At 41.4% G+C, this 22,737-nt stretch overlaps 1 protein-coding gene across 6 annotated transcripts in view; it reads left to right on the top strand.

Annotated features, from left to right (window-relative positions):
- celsr1a (cadherin EGF LAG seven-pass G-type receptor 1a) overlaps nt 1-22,737 on the top strand; it is an 85,870-nt gene that overhangs the window by 24,164 nt on the left and 38,969 nt on the right. For all 6 annotated transcript variants that reach the window (XM_032589741.1, XM_032589740.1, XM_032589737.1 and 3 more), the window contains exons 2-6: nt 13,609-13,964; nt 14,049-14,337; nt 17,485-17,707; nt 20,453-20,568; nt 21,484-21,572. In XM_032589741.1, the coding sequence (XP_032445632.1) occupies nt 13,609-13,964; nt 14,049-14,337; nt 17,485-17,707; nt 20,453-20,568; nt 21,484-21,572 (1,073 nt within the window). The remainder of the gene's footprint in view (nt 1-13,608; nt 13,965-14,048; nt 14,338-17,484; nt 17,708-20,452; nt 20,569-21,483; nt 21,573-22,737) is intronic.

Below are 22,737 nucleotides of genomic sequence, written 5' to 3'. Positions count from 1 at the left end.
TTATCAGTAACCACCAACAATAAGTGTAACCCGACACCTCCTTTGAGGGGAACAGGCTGAGGAAAGCAGAGTTGGTATGAAGCAGCAACAGAAGAATAGGAAAGTGAGGTGTTTACAAAGTGAAACTTCTACAGAGAAATATATATTTCTTTACATTTTCCTAATTCTGAGTGAAGAATTAAACTTTCTTTCTTGGTTTGATTTTGTTTGGGTGAGGCTTAACATGCTATAGCCGCGGGAATGAAGCTTACCCGAATTACGTTGTAAGCACTAGAATGCAGAAACAGAGCGGAGGCGCACGAGAAGTCGGCGACCAGCGACGGAGGCCTGGAGAAAGATCTGGTATCGGTGTAATGGATACTTGGGCCCGATTAGGCCATTCATGGCTGGGTAGCTCTTAAGAGAGCGGTGTGGATCAACCTGTGAGGATTCTTTTGATCGCTGTGCACTCCCCCCTCCTCTAAAGCAACTATTTGTCCAGTTAGCTTATCAAATGGGATCGATGGTTTGATAGCAAAGGGAAAAAGAGAAGCATTGTGCACATACCGGCATGTAAGAAGGGGTCTGTGTTTTAAGTGCAAATTAGTGTTAGAAGTGGGTTCGTTTGTGTGGTTGCAGTAATATGTTAGTGCTTGTGTCCTGTTAGGGATATCCAGAGTGGAGAGCACGGCCGGCTGTCAGCGGAAGAATGCGGGTGTGTGTGTGTGTGCGTGCATTCTTGGTTAAAGTTGAGTGATTCCTCTGTACAAAATGGAGAAAGGCCTTTTTGACTCTTCACCTCTGCAATTGGTTAAATAAGGACTTGAGAGCGAGCTAATTCTGCTACCTGTCTGCCGCACCACACGAAGACGCCGATTCAGTGCCTTGCAAAAGTATTCACTCCTCGAGTTTTTTTCATGCTTAGTTGGGTTGTAACCAAAAAATAAATACATGATTGCATTTCATTTCAGTGTTATGCGATCAACCGATGCAAAGTTAAAGGAAAATGTCTGACAGTTTTTTTTAATATAGAACATTTTTTGATTAACGTAGCAATCTTGAGCTGTATTATGCAGCATTTTTAAGATCAGTCAGATTGGGTGGAACATTTCTGTGAATTTTAATTTTCAGGTCTTGCCATTTGTTTTTCGACTTGATTAAGGTGTGGACTTTGAATGGATCGCTCAAACGCATTCAAGTGTTTTGCTCTAAACTATTCCAGTTGCTTTTTTAGGATGGGACAATATTTATTGCCTAACCCCCTGTCGAAAAGTCATTTTCCTTCCATTCTTCTATCCTGTATCTTTCCTCTTTTTTTCCTTGTGCCCTTACTTCTTTATCTCCTTGGTCTCTTCCATCCATGTGTTCTAAAATTCATTTCTCTGTCCTCCTGCCTTTTCCCTCCTTGTGTCCTTCTTTCTTGGGGTCCTAACTCCCACCCCTGCTTTTAAGCCTGACTCGTCATAAAACTTTCTGCTATAGATGTCTAGCAACCTTTGGTATTTCATACTTTAAAAAGAAGAAATAGTCTCTAAATCTTCTGGAAAGTTCAGTCTGGTAAAGTTTTGAACCTTTAAATAGTAGGAATCTTTTCTTTTGCTCCATTTATTTTCCCTCAAGGCTTCCTTGTTCATTCTGACGAAAAGTATCCTCCCTACATGATTCTACCACCATGATTCACCAGACACCAGCAGCTGCTTTTGGCTTCGGTTTTTCCTCTAAAAATTGCTGAATTAACTGTACCTGTTGTGCTATTACTTTTATAGGCGTGATTCCGTGACTTGGATTGCATTTATGCCGGTTGTTTTTTTAGGATGTGGCAAAAAAAAAGACATATTGAAGATATTCACAGAGGGCGAAATTTGTAACAACACGAACTTTTGACCACGGCACACATAGTTTTCTTCTTCTCATCTTCCAGCTCTTGACAAGCCATAATGATGATCATTATAGGTTTTACATGATGTCGAGAACTGGTGGTAATTTGCTGTTTGCAGGTCGGGACTTGTGGGTGAAATGCGACGCGGTGGTCTCTCATTCAGCTTTTTTGGTCATTTTAATTCATCTGTACAAAAAAACTACTTCAATTTACCTCTTGGACTCTGAAATACACTAAATTATTTTGCAAAAATAGTGACTCGTGTTGCGAAATGCAAGACCAGAGAAGCAATTCACTGATACTTTGAGTAGCTCTACTATCGTCTGCCTGTACGGCAGAGAGCCCTTTTTTTTCCCCCTCTTCTGGCGCGGTATTATTTTGTGAAAACAGAGCCAGATGACACCTGGAAGCTGTGAACTTTGAACTGTTAATAAGGGTATGCGGAGGCTTTAATTTTATTAGTTGGCTTACGGGAAAGGCAGACAGACGTGAGAAAGGGACGCTTCAAGACACGGTTCAAACTGAGATCGCTGGGTTCTGCACTAAAAGAGCTTAATGTGTCTCTCTATCTCTTATGCTGCTCTCTAACTCTGTTGTTGCTGCTACACTCTGAAATGTTATAATTGAGTTTGCATGAGGCAGGCAAGGCAAACATCGCATGATGCCTGATTACTTTAGAAGACAGAGTGTTTCCATGAGTGTTTTAAACAGACTTAATTTGTTTTTCTCACACTCCCTCTCTCTTGCGCTTCCTTTTTTCCCCATTCTCCACATTTTCTTCTTAAACTCCTTCAGCACCACAGCGTGTTGCCTCTAGGTTTTCATCAAAACCCTAATCTAGTTTACACCCACTCAGCTGATGCCATCCAAGTGTCAATGTTAGCAACAGAATTGATCAAAGTCTCCCTTGCGTTTCCAAAATTCAACTCTTCTTTTTGGCTGTAGCTTTACCAGTCAGCCTTCAGGCACTAAAATAAGCCAGGCGTTGACTGCTGCCATTTCTCGCTGTCTGGTCTGGTCTCCTCGTCCAGGGTTTGGTTTAGTATTGTCTGATCACAAACAGTGCTCCTATTCTTCTCACCACTCTCTCCCAGGGATCCTAAATGGGACATAGATATTCAAGCTGGGCCGGTTCCTGGCTTGGCACTCGGTGTCCCTCAGCGCTCTGCTTAAGTACGTCCACTAAGGGCGGAGGTAGAAGACTGTTTGAAAGTCTGTTGTGTTTTAAGCTAAGGGCTGGGGAGGGAAGAAGTTGATGCAGCGATGATACAGGCATCAGAACTCCTTGAGTCATGTCAAAATGCAACTCATTTGTTTAGCTGACCAATAAAGAGGCTAGTCTACATGATGTGGGACCATGGTATACAGTTGTTTTTTTTTTTGAATATGTTGTTTTTTTGAATACAACTGAGACTCACTCACTGGTACAACTATAACCATGAGGGCCACTGTGTAAGCTTGGAGGCCATGTTTGAAGAAGTTGACAAGCTATTGGCTCGTTCTTGTAATGAGCCAATGTTGTTTGTCAGGGTAAAAAATGTTATCAGAGTTTCCCCCAGTGTATTATAAGCCTGACTGGCCACCAGGCTAAGTGTTGTTTGTTTATTTTAATTAGGGATTTTTAAAATACATCAGTAATAGTGATATTAAAGACCCATTAAGCGAGGTTTACAGTTGACACCTTGAACTGGGCACTAGGGCCCTCCCTGCACCTGCCCGTTGGTCTCACTCGCTATTATTTCCAAATTATGATGCTTACTTGTGCACCTACAAATGTTTGTAACTGGCATCAGTTTTGCAAACAAATGCAACCCACCTACTCTTCATCTTGTAAGAAGAAGTCTTTCAGAGTACTAAGGTTCGAAAGCCTACCCACGTTTCTTATCATTGTGCCCAAAATGCTCATGATCATCTGAATATAAAACTTTTTTCTTGTTCATGAAGGCTGCTGCACATTGCAGTCAAACCTAGGGATGTTGACCTTGAAGTAGGCCCTTATTTCGTGGTGGTAACCTTTAAGTTTGCCTTAACTGGCCTCGTTGGGGACAGTGACACTAGTTATTCCAGTTTGTTGTAGTCTAGTGGTTGCTGAGATGTTCCTGAACATCTTCACAAGGGTTCTTGCTTTTTTCTGACATGGACTTTTTTTTTTTTTGTCAAGTGATTGAAAGTTGTACACAGTTTGGTTCTCAAACCAGACAGTGATTCCAAGCAGATGTCAAACTGATCATTTCTGTAACGCTTGTTTGCACATTTCTGGCACACTCTATGCTTTGCTACAAAGAGTGTAAGGAAGTTGTACACAAAGACGACAACGCAGCCCTGTATCAGCAAATTGGAGAACAATTGAAACAGATCCAAAACCAGTTGTAGATAGGAGATGGTAGCCTGGAGCTTATTCTGGACAACGCTACTTGTATCGTGATAACCCTTGAAAACCTAGAGGAAAAAAAAGTGCTGTCACCTTTAAGAAATCAGCTGATTAGATTAGATTAGATTAGGTCAAATGAGGGTTGCTTGTTTAAAAAAAAACAACTATAGGCTGCTGAATTTTGACTCAAAGCTGTTCTACAGCATGACATGTATGAGCTGGAGATTTTCTGCTTTTTAAACCCGGAGTCTTAGTCCTTTGCTCCTGCTTGACTCATCATCCGTAAGCCTGTCAGTCCACCTGTTTTCTCTCCTCTGAACTGATTGAGCGACTGATTCTGGTTCAGGCAGCTTGTCTCGGTGTGTTACCACCTGTTCTCCGGCTGTGGTTCGGATGTTATCCTCCTGACAGCCGGCCTGCTATCCTCTAACCCAACTCCTGGGCCTTACCCGCTCCCCGGCTGAGTCCAGAAGAGAAAGGGGTCCATTGTGCAGCCTGTTTTGAGTTTTTAATTTATGAAAGCTTATAAGGAACGTGGAAAAGAAAGGGCTAATCCTACTGCTGCGATTACTGCAGAGAGTGGAGGAAGAAATAGGGGTTGGCAGGGGGGAAAGACCCATTAGGCTCATTCTGACAGCCTGCAGGTGTTGTAGAGAAATCACCCAGTAACAATTGCAATTATCAAAGTCTTCCATTATTGCCTTTTTCAACCATGTCGAGTATTTCTATCCTGTTTCCTTAGACTGTTGCTATATTTTGGAACGTCTGACGGTTTGCCTTTTTGTCTCACACCAAGTTTAAAGAAATCTCGGCAAGTTTCTCACTCTTATTCATTGCCATTTGCCTACTCCGTATACTTTGCTGCCTTCCTCTGTCCGTCTGTCTGGGGCTTTGGTCCCATTTCTAAGATTTCACCACCATCTGACTTCCCGCTGGTCAGCGTGTCTTTTAGGTTTCTTTCCAAGTGTCTGAATGAGCGTTCAAAGCTTGCTCTCTTTCCTAAACACTTTGATCCGTCAGAGAGAGAGGCATACCTGCGAAAATATATGACCGACAGCTTGTGGAGAGAGATGAGAGGGAGCTTTCACTAAATGCTTCCAGATACACATTCACACACACACACACACACACGCATATACATATATATCTGTTCTCTTGTCTTGCCTGTTGAGGGTTTGCTTGGTGCTGAAGAACAGAGCAGCCTTCAGATGTGACTGTACTTGTGCAGGTGTGGACAGATTGATGAGATTTTGGTCTTTTGATGTCAAAAAGTTGTTTTTAATGCATTGGAGTGAAGTACAGTAGGAGCCTGGTCTCGCAGCTTCCTGTCTTTGAAGTAATACATTGTCCGTTTCTGCGTCTGTTCACCTGCTGCCTCCAACATTCCTGTGGTTTAATTATCTACACTCGGTTAGCTCATGTTTGTGTTGGGAGTCTCTGAGGAGTAATGATTACAGCCTAACAAGTGACTCATATTAATGACAAATATGAAGCAGTCATTTTAAGGGGGAATTTTCTTTCCTGGAACTTATCTGATTCAGAGGGATTATTAGCCCAAGGTCAGTTTCAGTAGTTTTGTTTTCAAGTGCTTGTTGAGCGGAACGTTGTCATTTTGCTAACGAACAGCCAAAAGATGTTCCGTCACGACATCAAGGTGACTGAAGATATGATTAAAATGTAGCAGTTTTTCATATAATTAGCTTAATTATCTGATAATTAATTGTGGCGCGAAGGTTGCTAGGGAACTGGTGATAGTTAATAAAACATAATATAGCTTTAATTTGATTAAAGGCGTGGTCTACGCGACACAACAGACTAGAATCTAGTTTAACTGGCTCTTCCCAGATCTTGCCATGTTCTCATAGTGGCAGTTGGAAATTAGCACAGTTTTCACTTTTTATTTGTTGCTTTTACTCATGTGAAATTTATTGATTTTGAATTGGTCAACTTTCACTTGAGTATAAAACTGGGAAGTGGGATTTGATTAGAAAAGGGGCACTGATTGAAACGCATGCAAACATACTTTTTATACATTTCTTTTCCATTACGTAACATTATGTTTATGTAACGAGAGGAAAATAATTAGCAAACCCTGTTAGCTTTAGGCTAAAACCAGGAGAACTTTTTTACTTTTATTACTTCCTGTCGGCATTAATAACATATTGGCAGGAAATAATAGACAGTATCTATTTCCTGGAACTTATCTGATTCAGAGGTATCATTGTACATAATTTAGTCTACGTACTGGTGTCAATACGTAGACTAAATTGATTGAGTGGTTTTAGTCTACGTATCTAACTTACAGAGACATTAAAAAGTACTCTGAAAAAGTGGAAGCTGCTACCTTAAAAGTATAACACCGTAGGTAGGGATATGATGCTTTTTCTTACCTATAGCACTTGCTTTTTATTCCTATTTAAAAAATGAAAATCACAACATTTTGTGAATTTCTAGATACCACTTCTCAACTACCTAAAGTTTTATTTTCCTGTGCATTTTGTTATCGTTTCCATTTTAACCCTCAAGTTTTACAGAGACAGATCTCCCTCCCGTTCCATTTCCTGCCTTTTAGTATTTTCCAAAACTGGCCGTACGTCTTTTGATTAATGATACTTTGATTGAGTTGCTGTCTCACTTTCTCTCTTTTTGTCTTTTCCTGTCGATTTCCCTCTGCATTCGGCCAAACAGGATGTCTGTCGGTGCGTCTGCCGCCTGCTGATACACGATCTGATGATGGCGCTGGTTGGCATTCACAGGAGAAGAAAAAATGAGATACGAGTGGACATTTTGTCAGAGCCAAACAATAGAGAAAATGCTACCTACTGAAACAATTTTCTTTGCTAAAAATGAAAATGTTCAAACAGCACATGGTTACAAAGAAATAAAAAGATGAGAGGAGTAACAAAAAGAGATTTATGGCATCTGGTGGAGACAGTTGAAAGTTAGTATCCACCATAGAGTAGCGATGGTACAAAGTAGCAAAATGTAGAAACAAGATTTTATTTCCTCCTGGAAAACAAAAGTTAAATATGAATGAAATTCTTTTTACGTTTTATATCTGTTTGGCTTGTTTTTAATTTAATCAGTGATGGATGACTTCCTGTTTTCCAGATATATAAACCTGAAATGTTTATGTATCAGGTAGACAGTGGCATCTTGGGGTTTCACAATTTATTTTAAACCTAAATCTATGTCAATCTTTATCAACAGTGCTAATAATTGCAGAGGGTGTTGTGTTTTTTTAAATTTTTTTTTGGCAATTATTAAACAGCAAAAGGAAATTCTCCCATCTTACAGAGTCTAAAGAGTTGAATCCCTGGTGTTTCTTTGTCCTGAACATGTCCAGGTCTGTCCAGAGCTTCCAGATTAAATTCTTCTCTGCCACTGGCTGAAAGGAACTCAGGTTTCAGACTTTGTCTTGTGTCACATATTTAAAAGCTATTTTTTCTAAAGAGGAAGGATGAGGGGGCGTTGAATAGAGGGAGGGTTTCCTGGAGCGCTCACTGGGAATTTTAAAGCACCTGAGCTCACTTTGTATTGGATGCTTTACTGTAAAATATTTAACAATGCTTTAAAAGTGTTGCCGGGCAGAAAAAATAAATAAATAAATAAAAATAGCCATCCCTCCTGCTGCTTTCTATTAGGCCGCCACGGTTAATGCCACTCTTTAAGGTGTCAGTACTCTTAGTGCTGATTGGGGAATTTGTGGTGGTCTTGTTGCTTCTCTGCAGCAACTGTCAGGATTACAAATGTGCTGTTTGTCCTCTGTTGTTTTATTAACCCTGCCACTAACTAGCTGACTAAACACCCCTGTTAGCTTTTACACCAAGGAGTTGGGGAGGGGAGGGGCTCGGCCACCAGAGTAGAAAATGGCTGCACCCCTATGGTTATCCGCACAGCCTCCTCAAAATGTCCTGTAACATAAACCCAACTCTAACCATCGCTTTCTGTTGGACTGATTGTGACGTTTGTGTGACTATTTGACAATTCTATCCACCCTCCTTCAATGAGCACGCACTCTCATTGTGGTTTTTTTTTTTATTTACATACTTGTGGGTTTCTGAAATCCCTGTGTGCTTGTCAGGGACGGTGACAGCTGGCAACAGCGTGTGTCGACACCCTGTTGGACATGACGAGCTGGAGCCATGTGCAGAACCCGTGTGTGGTTTTGCGGTAAAGCCAGATCTATGTGTTTAGAGAGTCACACTGACACTTGATAGACACATTTAGCAGCTTTTTTCTTTCTGTGTGTGTGTCTGCATGTGTGTTCCTCAGTGCCTGGTCATTTGTCCTTACACATAGACACAAATGTGTCACTGGTGTGATTTGTCTTACATTGCTCTGATCACTTCTGTTTTCCTCACCAGTTACAGTGGAGACTCCTAAATGGCCTAAGCCAAGGCTAGTTCATAACAAATACAGCAAAGACCTGACTTTGTTTTCTACACTTGTAAAACCAGTTTGAAGCCACATCAGTACACCACTAAAACAGTAAATGTTTTCTGAATTTCTGTGTCCCACCACATTTCAGAGAGATTAGTCCAGGTTTTTCCAAAACGTTTTCTCAAGATTTTGTACGATTTTGTTTGAAGCTTTGACTTCTCTCTTTACTTTATATATCTTTACTTTGATATGTAAAAAGTGTTCAAAGCACATTTACTTTTCCCCTTGATGACATGATGAGAGTCATAAGCTATTTTATATCAGGTGTAGTAGAGGCATCGTCATGCTAACTGTGTAGCTTCCTTTGACTTGAACACCTCACTAATTCTGACAAAATATACATTTGAGTTTTCTCCATACAGTAAAGGCATCCACACTGAAGAGTGTTGTTGTCGAGATGATCTGAGAATGCTTAGTTTGGTGCGCTACCTGAGCATATAAAGCCCAACTGATGTTTGGTAGCTAGTGACCGGTCAGGTCACCATCCAAGATCTTGGTGTGTCTCTGCAATGGTAAATAAAAGTTCAGGTAGATGGTCTGATGGTCAGAATAAACATTTAGTGCCAAGTTAAAACCAAATTCTTCGTACTAGACTGTGCACCAAGATCTGGCTGAAGTTGTTCACAAAGCAGCTCTGTCCAACACCTTCTCTATGCCGCCCGACTCCACTATGCACGGTTATACCACTGTCCACCAGTATCAGTTAAGTGATGCCAGTCCCTTTTGGGTTTTTTTTAGAACCACTTCACTGGGGTTTCAAAGTTGGGCTGAAAACGTCAGAAGACTATTGACTGTCTAGGAAGTGGAGTCACTGGTTACTTCACAAGAACGGCTCTCTTACAATCTGACCTGCCAATTTTAAAAACTAACAGCGGCGACAGAGACTGACAAGAAACCAAAGATGGAGCAAAATGTTCGACATAGCTTCCATGTTGTTCCTTTGTTTCGTTATGTCATGTCTGTGTCGCATACAGATTATGTTGTGCTACTTTTCGGACTCTGGGGCCACCCAACTATATGATGACTTCACCCTCTAGGGCTGTTACTCAATTCTAATGGAAAACCACCCAAAGTGTGTTGAGTTGAACAGAGATGATCCACTTTGTGGTAGTACTGCACAAGGATTTTGTGTAAACATGTTATGTTTTGCCATTGTAAATTGTTGCTAGGTTTGGTACTGAAACTGGTTTGGTGGAAAATACCGACTGCCAATAATTGCAAGGGAAGAGCAATCCAAGTTTTGGTCAGCTAAGATAAGAAGATGTGCGTATGAAATGAACTCAAGCTAGAGTTTGCTCTCAACATTTTTTTACTACCATCCTGTTCCCGCAATTGTTGCTGCACGGCATTGGTGTGTATGTAATGACGGCATTTTAAAGCGCACAGGACTCTGTTTATCCTGGCATATGTCCCCCGTCGCACCCTTTCCAGTGTCCAACCCATCCTCGCCATACGTGTGTGATGCTAGCAGCTGGTGGGCTTCTATAAATAGTCTTGGTCGGCATGCTTTGGAAAGACGAAATGTTGCCTCGTGAATTCCTTCTTTACAGCATCTTTATCGTGTATCTTCCATTTACTGGCGTTCCCACAGTTCCTCGGTGGCTTACATTACTGCTCCCAGGGCTATAATCACTGCACCTCAATGGTGCCGATCTCCCTCCCACTTTGGAAGGAAATTTGTAGCATAATTTGAAGGACACAGATAGTTTTCAGTGTTTCGCTGCGGAAGGAGAGGGTATAAATATGAATTAAAGAGTAAATGGCAGTTGTACGGAGCTCTGTGGTGGCGCGTATTTCTGCACGCTGGTAACAGATTGTGTCAGGACCTACTTTGTTACACAGCAGTGTGACGATGCTGGGCTAATGTTTGACTTGGCACTGAGCAGGTATGCGCCCCTATGTGTGTGTGGAAGATCAAGCCATCGGGGCGGACTGTTATTTCCTAAATCACGACTGTGTACACAGCGTAATGGACTCAACGCAGGAAGTGTGTCTTAAAGAGGGGCAGGTGATGGATCTCTGGCGGCAAGTGGGATAATGGAGCAGTCCCAGACGCTTTGGAAAGAGACAGGTGTAGAGTAGTCTGTCTGTTAGCACGTTGTGTTAAATGAGCACCTAGACTCCACCACATTACAGCGGCTCAATCCATCACGACTGCTGGATAATTTTGTGGTCTTGGTGAGTGATCGGGTAGTATGTGTCACAAAGGTTCTACTTATTTGTAGTAGCTAGTTCTCCTGGCATTTGCTGATGTGAGTTATTCGATTAGAGTTGACCTTGCGGGTGAATTAGGTGTTAGCCAGAGCTGATTGACTGACCTGTCCACACTCGGCTTCTGCAAACCGAGCGTCTGGCCGCGAGCGAGTTTTTAGTAGTTTTGAGGAATGATGTCATTTGTAATAGTGACAGGGCAGCTGTGGTTGAGCATCAGCACGAAGCTTTTACCCTTAAAGCTCAGCCACGACCACATGCACACATTCACACACACACATTTCACATCTATATGACTGCAAAGCCGTGCAATCGGACCCTTTTAACAGTGTAGCTTCAACAGTATTATCCCCCCTCTGTGGGGTTTCATCTGGCCTCACCAGCTGTCCTCAGCTGTATGTCACCCAAACTGAGATCTCTCCAATGTATAACCTTCTCGTTCTCTCCAAAGGCACCAGAACTTGGAAAATGTGTTGCAATATTAGTATGCAAAAACGAATATATTAGTTGGGCAATATTAAAGTTTTCCCCACAAATTATTAGCTGGATGTAGGTGTAGTTTCAGATTGATGTGAGTGTAGGTGAAAGTTACATTTTTGTTTCTCTTGACTAGGAAAAGGTTTTTCTCACATCTACTGGGTCCCCTCATGTTGCTGGTGGCAAACTGTTAGACTGATTCTGACTTTAACATTTTCCATTTTTGTGAGCCACAAATGTGGATTGCCTGACTAATAATGTCCTGTCAACAGATTTTTCCCAATCCTTCTTTACGCTAATTCTCAACTGTGTTAATTGATCTTCATCGTTCTTTTCTACACATGTTAAACATGTATTGTGTGGGGAAAAAATACATGGAAGAGTAAAATTAAGGTCTCGTCAGTTTTAAACTCACTTGGTCTTGTCAATAATTGATTTGTTTTTCTTGGACAAGTGAAATCCATTACACAAGTCTTGTTTCGCCCCATAAAATGACCCACCTATTTACAAACAGCAATTTTCCTAAATATTTCCAAAGTATTATAATATAGAGTTGTATATTTAGGAAAATGACAAAATACAGCCTCCACATCATATGGAGTCAGAAAGAGAACAAATTTTAAAATACATTTTTGATTTTGAAGGACCCGACTGACACAATTATGTATTTTCCTGATAAAGCAGCATTTGCATATTAATCCTCCGCTGAGCTGTCAGGGGCCAATAAAAATATTTATTCCCTCTGTTTATTATTCCTGGCTCATAAGTCGGCCAACAGAGCTCATCTGATTTCAAAACAAGCAGAACATAATTGTTTTTATCTATTAAACTGGGAACGTTGGGGGGGATTTTAACCCATAAACCAAACTTGTCATCCGTGGAACCGGACAGAACCAATCAACAATTGAGCATGATGGCAGCAAAAACATAGAACCCCACAATTTAACAGCTGCAATCACTTTAACCGAGGACACAAATGCAACTATTCAAAACTGCCTTTTATGATATTTTTGCCAGAACAAATTATATATAGCTGGATTTTGCCACGTTTTGATGTCAATAACTCGTCTAAACACAAGAAGCGCGTCACAAGAACGCACACACTAAAGCTTTTGTTGTTATAGCTACAGGAGCAGATTTGTTTATGATCTCTGTTTTTAGAATGCCTGCTGGCGGTGACTCATGCTTCATCACACTTAAAAAGTGACTCTAGAGACTGTTGTTTCTCCCCACGGGGGATGGATCTTTTAGGCTAACGTGAAAACAAAACATACACTAGAAAAAGTATCACCTTAGAATTAAAATAAATCATTTGATCTAACTGCGATGGATTGGCGACCTGTCCAGGTTATACCCCACCTCTCGCCCAATGACCCCGCGACCCTGTCAGGATAAACAGGTATAGACAGTGGATGGATGGAACTTGATTTGAATCTGTTTATCTGTGACTTAAAAGCAAAAGTTGTTCCTATTGCAGGTAAAATATTGGAGTGTGGTAACAGTTGACGGAGGGCCAACTCTGTTTCACAGCATCCTCCATATACACACAAAATACTTCATAGAATGATGGAAAATTCTTGCTTTGACTCTGGAAACTAGGCCAAGCTTACTCACAAGTATTGTCGTATTTTCCCGACTATAGAGCGCACCTCACTATAAACCGCACACACAACGTTTTTTTTTTTAAAACTGGAAAACGTACATATATAAGCCGCACCGGGCTACAAGCCACTGGTATATCTGCCGCTCTCGCTCTCGGTTTTTCATATAAATCTGCTATTAAAGACGCAGCCCTCCGTCTCCAACGCTCAACCATAAATTTGTTCACACTGAGCTTACCTAGCTGCATCATATGAACTTCTTCGTGTGGTTTCCATGATGAGGGAGTATGAGTTTGGGGGTATGAGCTGTGGTGTGTTTGGGCGCCACCCTCTGATTAAGAATATTATGGTTTTTCCCAATGCTTACTAACAACTTGGTCACGAAAATCTTTCCTGTAGGTGGAAGTAAAAATATACTAGGAAGTATGAATTAAACTTAAACAACCGTGTGCTAGGAATTCACGTATCAGCAGTGAGAACTACTCAGATGAGGTTATGTGATAGTTAGATATGCTCCTCCGATCCAATCATTTGTGTTTAAGAGCTGGCGTTGTATGGAAAAACCTCTCAGCTGACCTGTACCGCAACAGATTTATCTGAAAAGTTAAAGTATTGTCTCTAACTTGCCCAATGTCTGTTTCTTCCAGATGGCCTCCATACAGTCAGAGCCATGTGCACGTTGCGCGTCACCATCATCACCGACGACATGCTTACCAACAGCATCACGGTGCGCCTGGAGAACATGTCGCAGGAGCGCTTCCTGTCTCCCCTCCTCAGCCTCTTCCTGGAAGGAGTGGCAGCCGTTCTGTCCACCAAGCGGGAGGCCGTGTTCGTGTTCAACATCCAGAATGACACCGACGTGCAGGGCTCCATCCTGAACGTCACCTTCTCGGCGCTGCAGCCGGGAGGCACGCCCGGTAAAGGGACGTTCTTCCCCTCCGAGGACCTCCAGGAGCAGATCTACCTGAACAGGACGCTGCTGAGGCTGATTTCTTCTCAGGAGGTAGCCCGCAAGTGAAAGCTAGGTGCACGATGTCGAAAAGAGGTGCACGATGTTGACGTAACTCCGGTGTTGTCCTCCCTCCAGGTGTTGCCGTTCGATGACAACATCTGTCTGCGGGAGCCCTGCGAGAACTACATGAAGTGCGTCTCGGTGCTGAAGTTTGACAGCTCGCCGCCGTTCATCGCCTCCAACACGGTTCTTTTCCGACCCATCCATCCCATCAACGGGCTCCGGTGCCGCTGCCCGGTGGGCTTCACCGGGGACTACTGCGAAACCGAGGTCGACCTTTGCTACTCGGGGCCGTGCAAGAACAACGGAAGGTGCCGCAGCCGAGAGGGCGGGTACACCTGCGAGTGCCTGGAAGACTTCACAGGTAAGCGACGATTCGGATTTGCCAACTCGGTGTAATCGTTCGCTAATCCAGTCAATTTCTCTGCTGACATTGGTTTACATGTGTTCAGCAGGGTAGCCAAACTGCTCTGACTAGTTTTTGAGGCTAATGTTGAAACGTGTTTGACCCCACTGCAGAAAAGAAAAACAATGTTTTGTAATCCTGAATGTATAGCCACCTGCACACATCCAATACAGAAGATTTATCACTGTCAGAAGGTGTGTGGAATGCTAAGATCTTGTATCAAATAACGTTTAGCCAAAGGACCAAAACCACTTTAACCCTGACATACAAGTTTGATAGTGAAGGATTTTTAAGCTCTTTTTTTTATTATTATTATTTGACACTAATGGCAAGTCAAAGCAGTCAGTAGGTTAGAATTTCATTGACTGTTAAAAGTGTTAAAATTAAAAGAAAGAAAATATTTTCTGATAAATTCCCATAAAGGTTTAAAACATTAATTTTGACTCATAATTTGAGATGTCCACAGATAAAATTGTCTGGTTTTAGGCAAAAAAAAAAGGGGGGGGCAAATAATTATTAGTTTAATTAATCAGAAAGTAGGTCAGACTGCCATCAGTTGGAGTCACTCTAGCATTCGGCATAATGAGGTAGATGAATCTTTTGTGGCACAGATGGAGCATCTGCATAGCTTAACATGAGATTAAAAATTGTTAGTTTGTGCTTATTGTCATGTCTAATTTTTCTACATGTAGACAAAAACAGTGTATAAAGCACGGTTGGATTTTAGGATAGGTTTTTTAGAAGAAATTGTGAAACTGCACTTGGTTAAAATTTGCTGTTTGCGTTTAATGATCACACAAAGAGAACTTTAATGTTTGTTATATTTAAGCTATAGGCTGGTGTGATAAAAAAGAATCCCAACCGGAATTCATTTGGTTGCTGGGATTGATTCTGACTCAACCCAGAGTTCATGTGGCAGAAGTTGTGGAAGGCTTGGATGGGTCCATTCTTCCCACTAGAAACACTTAGTGAAATATTTCCTGGTGTCAGTGATCTTCCTGCTGTACTTCCCTCTCGTACATTCGATACCTGGTCCTCTCTGCGCCGCTGTCTCCCCCTAATAGAGCTGTGGCGGCCTCCGATAGTCCTCATGCCTCATCTTCGTCCATCTCTTTCCAACGCTCTGCCTCCTCCTCTTCTTTCTCTTCCTCATATCTGATGCAATTATCTGATTATACCTGCCTTTGTCACTCACAGGGCTTTTTCGCCTGCCTCTCCCATGTCATCTTGTCCACTCATCCTCCATATTTCCCTTTTCTACATCTCCCCTCTTTGAAGGTCACAGTTCAACTCTGGATAGTCGGGGCCATCAGGGCCCATTATGGGCCTGATGACAGCAGCGGCGGGAGTTGATCTGTTCTCCTTGGGTTTCCTACATTACGGGGAAACGGATCCTTATAATTCCCCCCTTTCGGAAAAAAGGATTATGTTGAGGATAGAAGGGCCATTAGCTGGTTCCAAGCTGTGATGTGATGGGGGTCTATATGGGGTGGGGAGATCATGTCTGGATGATGGCAGGTGGACGCACCACACAGGAGACGTATACCAGAGGATTTTTCTGTCAGGAATTTACATTAATAGGTCCAGGAAGCTGGGCTCAGTTTGCCGATTTTGAGTTAAGCTACGTTAGTGTGTTCATTAAAGAGGAATTTCCAATGGGAGGACTGAAAATTTGAAAATCTCTTATAACAGATTTGATCATTCCCACACTTTTATCTGCACCGACTGAATCAATCTGTTTAGCTGGGAAGTGAGTCATGCCAGGCTGCGCACAACATTTTTACAGACGAGTTAAAAAGAAGCGCTCCAAAAACACAAAATGTTACCAAGTATTTTATTTGTACAGTTTCTACTGCAAATATCTTAGTACACTTGAAATAAGACAAAACAAACTTACAAATAACTTTTCAACAGAATGTAGGAAGTTGTTTTAGGTCAATAATTCCTTAATATTGATTTAAAAAAGGAAGTTCTAGTTCCACTGGCAGATTATTTCACTTAACATTTTGTGTTTTTGCAGTGATGTTGTTTTATAACTCAACTTTGCTTTGAATTGCCCCATAACTTTTTCCCTGACCTGTCTGACTGTCTTTTTTTTTTTTTTTTTAGCAAACTTTGCAGAACATCTGGATTTATGTTGAGATTAAATTATACACAAGCTGGCCCCAAAAGGGGATGGAATACACTTACTACCACACTTTTTTTGATTGCCATTAATTACTAAAAGCGAAAGTAAAAATAAATTAAAGTTCTGCATCATTTTCCTTCAGCTACTCAACGACACACTCCTTTGTGTTGGTCCAGGGGTCAGGACCCAAAATGTTAAAAGAGCCATTTTGGACCGAAAACACAAAAAACAAATCTGTCTAGAGCCGCAAAAATTTTTTAAAGTCTTATATGAGGCTTAGAATGAAGGCAACACAGGCTTTACGTGTCTATATTAGCTATATTAGCCTACCATCAAAATGACTAAAAATGACTTTTCAGCAGTTGAAACGGTTTAATCCGTTCTTAACACGTCGTAACCTGTTTTTCCGAGCCACATTTAAAGGCAACATGAACGTGCTGGGTTTACACCTGTGCAGGTGACCTGCTGCCGAACAAATCTGTGCAGAGCTGCACTGATTCAAATTATTAGAATTATGGCAGCAAACTAGCAAAAGGCAAAGAACTTTGCACAGTTTCTCCCCCAAACTAACCGATTGAGTTGCGTAATGCTGTTGGATGGAGGTAATGTTAGCTAAATGATGTCTGGCTAATGCCAATACAGCACGTTGAGCTTGTTGACAGGTACAGGCTACTGATGTTGCCGTCTATGTCCAAAAGTGGGTAGTACAAACTCATACTTTTGCAAAGCGCTGCAGCAGCTACATAAGCTTCTCTCAATAATACTTTTTTTTTTAGAATTGAATTCCAGACCGATTACACTAGTCTGGATTTAAGTCTAGGGTGCACAGAATGCTTCAAAGAAAGTCTAAACTAACGATAATCTAATAAGACAACATGGTCATTAATCATCTGCCATTACACTGCACGTTATCTCAAAAGAGCTCACAGAAGCGATATATAAACGCCGCCTAACTGAAGTCTGCTTTTTCCTTTTAGGCGAGCATTGTGAGGTGAATGCGTCGTCAGGCCGCTGTGTTCCCGGTGTTTGTAAGAACGGTGGGAAATGCGTCAACCGGCTTGCTGGAGGTTTCATGTGCGAGTGTCCACCCGGGGAGTTCGAGAGGCCTTACTGTGAAATGACCACCCGCAGCTTCCCCGGCCAGTCGTTCGTGACGTTCAGGGGTCTCCGGCAAAGGTTCCACTTCACCGTTTCCTTCATGTATGTACCTTTTTTTCACTACGCTGTTACTTTCACAAATTATGTAATTTTTTCTTTGTTTGACAAGCAGTTTTTCAGGTTAAGTTTCTAAGCAATAACCATTTTCCTGTGTGCAACTTAATTGGAAAATACGCAAAATTGCGAGACACATTAAAAAGGGCAACTAAAGTTTATTTTAAAAATTTTTTTGTGTATTTATTTATTATTTTGTACTTTTACATCCTCAACAACAAAGTAAACATGGAATATTTTTATGAAAGAAACAAAGAAGTCTGTCTTCTGTTGCAAATGGATCTGTAATTCATGTTTGATTAGAAAAGCATGGCGTGCCATAACTCCACCTTTGCTGGTCGGTTAAATTTAATCATTTTTGAGTTGAATTCTGACGGCAACAAATAATCCAATGGCAGTTCAAGTTCAACAGTTTAACGTTGTCTACATACCTAAATGCAGATTCTTTTTAAAGATTGTGTTATCAAATGTATTCTTTCTGGATCCAGAAACAGCTAATGAGTGTTGCTTGGGCTGCTAACTGTAGTTAAATAAGCTAACATTAGCTTGGTAGCCACAAACGGCCTAGCTAGTTTGTTTCTTTCAATTAATTACAACTGAAATATGTAAAACTCCATATAAAGATAGAGAGATGCTATAAAAAGCAGTCTTTATCTGGAATCTTCAACATGTAAAGTCGATTGAGAGCCTTTTGTTTGCTAAATAGCTTGATATGCTAGTTAGCATAGTTACGACTGGGTGAAATATAATTGTTATAAAACTTCCTCTTTCTTAACCAATGAAATTCTAATTCTAATGGCAACAGAATGCAGACCTGTCTAAGCAGTTGTGTAGTAAATGGTCACATAAAGAGTTCAATGAGCTCAAGTATAGCTTGGGCAGGCCCGGACGTGTACACGCTTATCCACTGTAGCGAGACACACCACATCTGAATTTGCAACTTAATGAGGTTTGTTTCTCACACTCTCCACAAACCTGAAACTGCTGGAGGACAAACAGCAGCTGGTTGCGCAAGTTTTCTTATTCTCTCACAGTAAATATGAAGAGGTAAATTATAACCCCCTGCGTTTTGTTGCCACTGATAATAAAGGCGAGACCGATATTTTGAATTCATCGACAGGGTGAGGGCTAGGAAAGGTTTACCGTGTGGTGAAAACAGGAAAGGCTGTGTGATGTTTTTCCTTATCAGTGCTTGGCTACAGCCATCCTGACTTCCTGTCCTCCTGGACTCGCTGGCATCTGTTGTCTGACTCCGCTGCCCTCACCTTCCACTCCACACCTCAGCTTCGCCTCTGAACTCTGTACCAGCCTAAAACACAGGAGTGCCCGGATGGTACAACTCGTGAATCTTTTAAGGCGCGGAAATGGTTTCATCAATGAGCAACAAATCCTTTGTATACTTTCCTTGGCAAGAGGAGCTTTTCTCAGGAGCTCTTTTTTATCATAAAGCCATCTTTCAGGTCTTAAGTCTCACAGTCCCAGTCTGTTTGACTTGGAAATGGTACCGATAGTTATACAGGAAGCTTAAGTTTGGAGATAAAGCAAAAATTCAGACAGGTCACAGGTACAGACATACCAATCAAAAGTCTCTCAGTTTTGCATCAATACTGGTTCTGATTTCAGATACTGAAAGTGAGCTCTTGTTTCTGTGGCGTTGAAAAGTTTCCAATTCAATATGTATATATTTCCAAAATTTCTTTGCTGAATGCTCAAATTAAAGTTGATAATGATGTATTGGAAATGGTTCGCCCCTTTGCAGTCCTAGACATAAACCCATCTGTCAGCCTGAGCAGTCGTTTTTTGTTACTTTATAAAAATATTAAATAGACCTTTGACATGGTCCTTTTAACTTTACGGTAGAAATTAGCATATTTTTAATATTATCAACAGCACCTTTTATTCCCTAAGATAAAATAATTTTCCAAAAGTTTGCAGACATTTCCAAAGCCAACTTGTTCAATGACAATTTGACAAATTTTCCCCCTTGCCAGGTTCAAGCAGATGGCACAATTTTATACCTGAATCTGCAAAAATGCAAAATGGCAAATGTAAGGTCCTTTGAAACTGCCCCTCACAACTTTTGTGCTTCCTCTGACAACGTATACAGTACAAACCAAAGGTTTGGACACACCTTTCTAATTCAATGGGTTTTCTTTATTTTCATGACTATTTATAAGGCAAGAAATCCCACTTATTAACCTGACAGGGCACACCTATGAAGTGAAAACCATTTCAGGTGACTACCTCTTGAAGCTCATCAAGAAAATGCAGAGTGTGTGCAAAGCAGTAATCACAGCAAAAGGTTGCTACTTTGAAGAAACTAGAATATAAGGGCTATTTTCAGTTGTTTTACACTTTTTTGTTTAGTGCATATTTCCACATGTGTTATTCATAGTTTTGATGCCTTCAGTGTGAATCTACAATGTCAATAGTCATGAAAATAAAGGAAACTCATTGAATTAAAAAGTGTGTCCAAACTTTTGGTCTGTACTGTATAAAACACCCAGCTGATACTAAAGTGGTTAACTTTGAAACTTCTTCCCACAGTAGCAACTTCCACCCCAAAAACTGTTGTTGTAAGCATGCCCTAGTTCAGCTCTTATGCAGATTCACTAATTTGTTGAGTTTACAACCAACCAATCAAGCGGAACATTATCCGATGACTTGTTAGTGCATCTCTGAAACTTTTAGTTGTGACATTTGCCAAATATCTAAGACTCGCTCTTTTTGCAGGTTTGCTACCAGAGAAAGAAATGCTCTGCTTCTCTACAACGGCAGGTTCAATGAAAAACACGACTTCATCGCCCTGGAGATCATCGACGAACAGATTCATCTTACCTTCTCCGGAGGTCAGGCTTTCTTTTTACTGTGTATCTTCCGAACTGTTTATGTGTTTTTCTGCCACATTAACTCATGTATGAATGCTCATAATCTAAACGGACTCTCATAAATAAATACTAGCATTGTGTGCTTGCTTTTGATTAACGTTTACAGCTTTGACAGAGTGAATGGGTGAAGCCAAGCTCTCATTGAAGTGCAGTCAAACATACGCCCAGAGTCTTTGTTAATGTCGGTAACTGTTGAACTGCAGATCAAACACGCTGGCTTTGTACCGGCAACTGTTGTTTTCCCATTCGGGCCGCTTTCCCATGGCACCGTACGGAGGAGGAATCCAGTCTAATATGATTATCTTGGGTTGCAGCCGGTTTGGGAGACGGGCCAAGTCCTTGTGCCCTACTTCAAAACCATGAAACGACTGAACGCTAGGCGCATGAATCATCAGATGTGGAACTAATAATTATGTGTCACCTTTTAGACAGAGAAATATGAAGGTAGATTGTCGATTTCTTTAGATAACGAGATCATTCCTGTTTAGTCATACATACAAAAACATGGAGATACATTGTGTTTCCATGGTGTTTGCTAATTTGTAGCTGGATTGATTGCCGTGTACAAGTTGCTTCTGCCCTTGGCAAACAAAAGTACACCTTGCCTGGACTTTTGTCTTTCTTGTGTTGCATGATGAGTCTTGTGTGCAAATTAATTGTTAACGCTGGGAGAAAATAAGAACTAATTGTGAGGTTAAGCTCTTTTAGTCTGAAACTTTCTCACCTCAACTGAAAGATTCAGGGTAAAGAAACAAGTACACCCAGCCCTACCTACCAAAGTTGGGTGTAAAGAGTCGCCTCCTGATTCTGGGGAGAAGAAAAGTACATAAAGGTTTATGAATCATCTTTTTATTTTGTTTTTCATTGATCACCCAGGTGAAACAAAAACCACGGTGTCTCCCTACATCCCCGGCGGAGTCAGCGACGGCCAATGGCACTCTGTCCAGCTCCATTACTACAACAAGGTAAAGAATGTTATCAGCTGCTCCTCCTCCGTTTCCTTCTCCTCTTCCCCTCCTTCCTCTTTAAGTTTGAATGGGTTGATTAAGATATCCTTTGAAGCGCTTCAATCACATCCTAACTAGGTGTTTTTAGCAACGCTAACATTCCACAAAATAAGGAATATAGAAGTAACAGAGTCGGATCTTTCCGAGGGGCTCAGCACATACCGCTGAGAGGAACTGTGCTGTAAATTAGCGAGTGTGGGAGTGGAGTGTGTGAAAAGTGGGCTCTCTTTGAAGCGACCGAAGCAGCTGACCTTGACTGCGGAGATAATCTTAACGGTGCGGGTTTGATTTGTGACATCTCCGCCGCAAACTCCCGCTGTGGATGCCAGCGCAGGAGGCCCCGGCGCCCTTGGCTTCAAAGGTCAAACGCTCGCTAATTGTGCTCGAGTTGAGATCTGCTTGACTTCATGTAATACCAGTGGATCATTGTCACAGATTTAATCACAGGACATCTGATTAGGTGTATTCAGAGTTTGGAAGTTGGGTTTTAAGATGTTCCCACGATGGTCTTCTTGCTTCTTGATCAGAAAATAGGCTGTGATCATTCTGCAAGCTGTCTCGTATGTCCTTTGGTATTATGTTCTTCGAGTTTAGACGGTATTCGTTTACAGCAAACTTCCACAACCCACAGGCATTAAACGTTAAACCGTGAAGGGCAATAAGATAAGTGTCGCCTTTGAAGAGGACACAACCTATTGTGTGGCGCCTGGCTGTTTGCTCCACAGTTGTTGGAACAAGATTTTTCAATTATGACCATTTTAGACAACCTCAGTGCATTCTATCCCACGTAGCTCTAGAAATAGATGGGATTAGTTGTTTTACAAGGCCTGGCTAATGTGTCGATACCTCTTGAACTTTTTCACATTTGACCCCAACTCCAAAGTTAGAAGCATTTCTACTAGGTCAATTAAATGACACATCAGCAGCCTGTGTCAAATCCTATGACATTTGCTAAAGCTCCTCAAACATTCATGGCTTAAAAATACTTTACAATTGTAATTTCTGTCGTTTAATTACGTTTCTGAAGGGGATCTACTGGCCTGACGAAGTGTGGTGAGCATTTACTTTCAGCTCCCCCTGATTCGGAACTTTGTGCATATTTCTACAGTTAGAGATGCTAGGC

This window comes from Xiphophorus hellerii, chromosome 17 (assembly GCF_003331165.1).
Source record: "Xiphophorus hellerii strain 12219 chromosome 17, Xiphophorus_hellerii-4.1, whole genome shotgun sequence".
Taxonomy (NCBI): Eukaryota; Metazoa; Chordata; class Actinopteri; order Cyprinodontiformes; family Poeciliidae; genus Xiphophorus; species Xiphophorus hellerii.
This window is presented reverse-complemented; position numbering and strand designations above follow the sequence as displayed.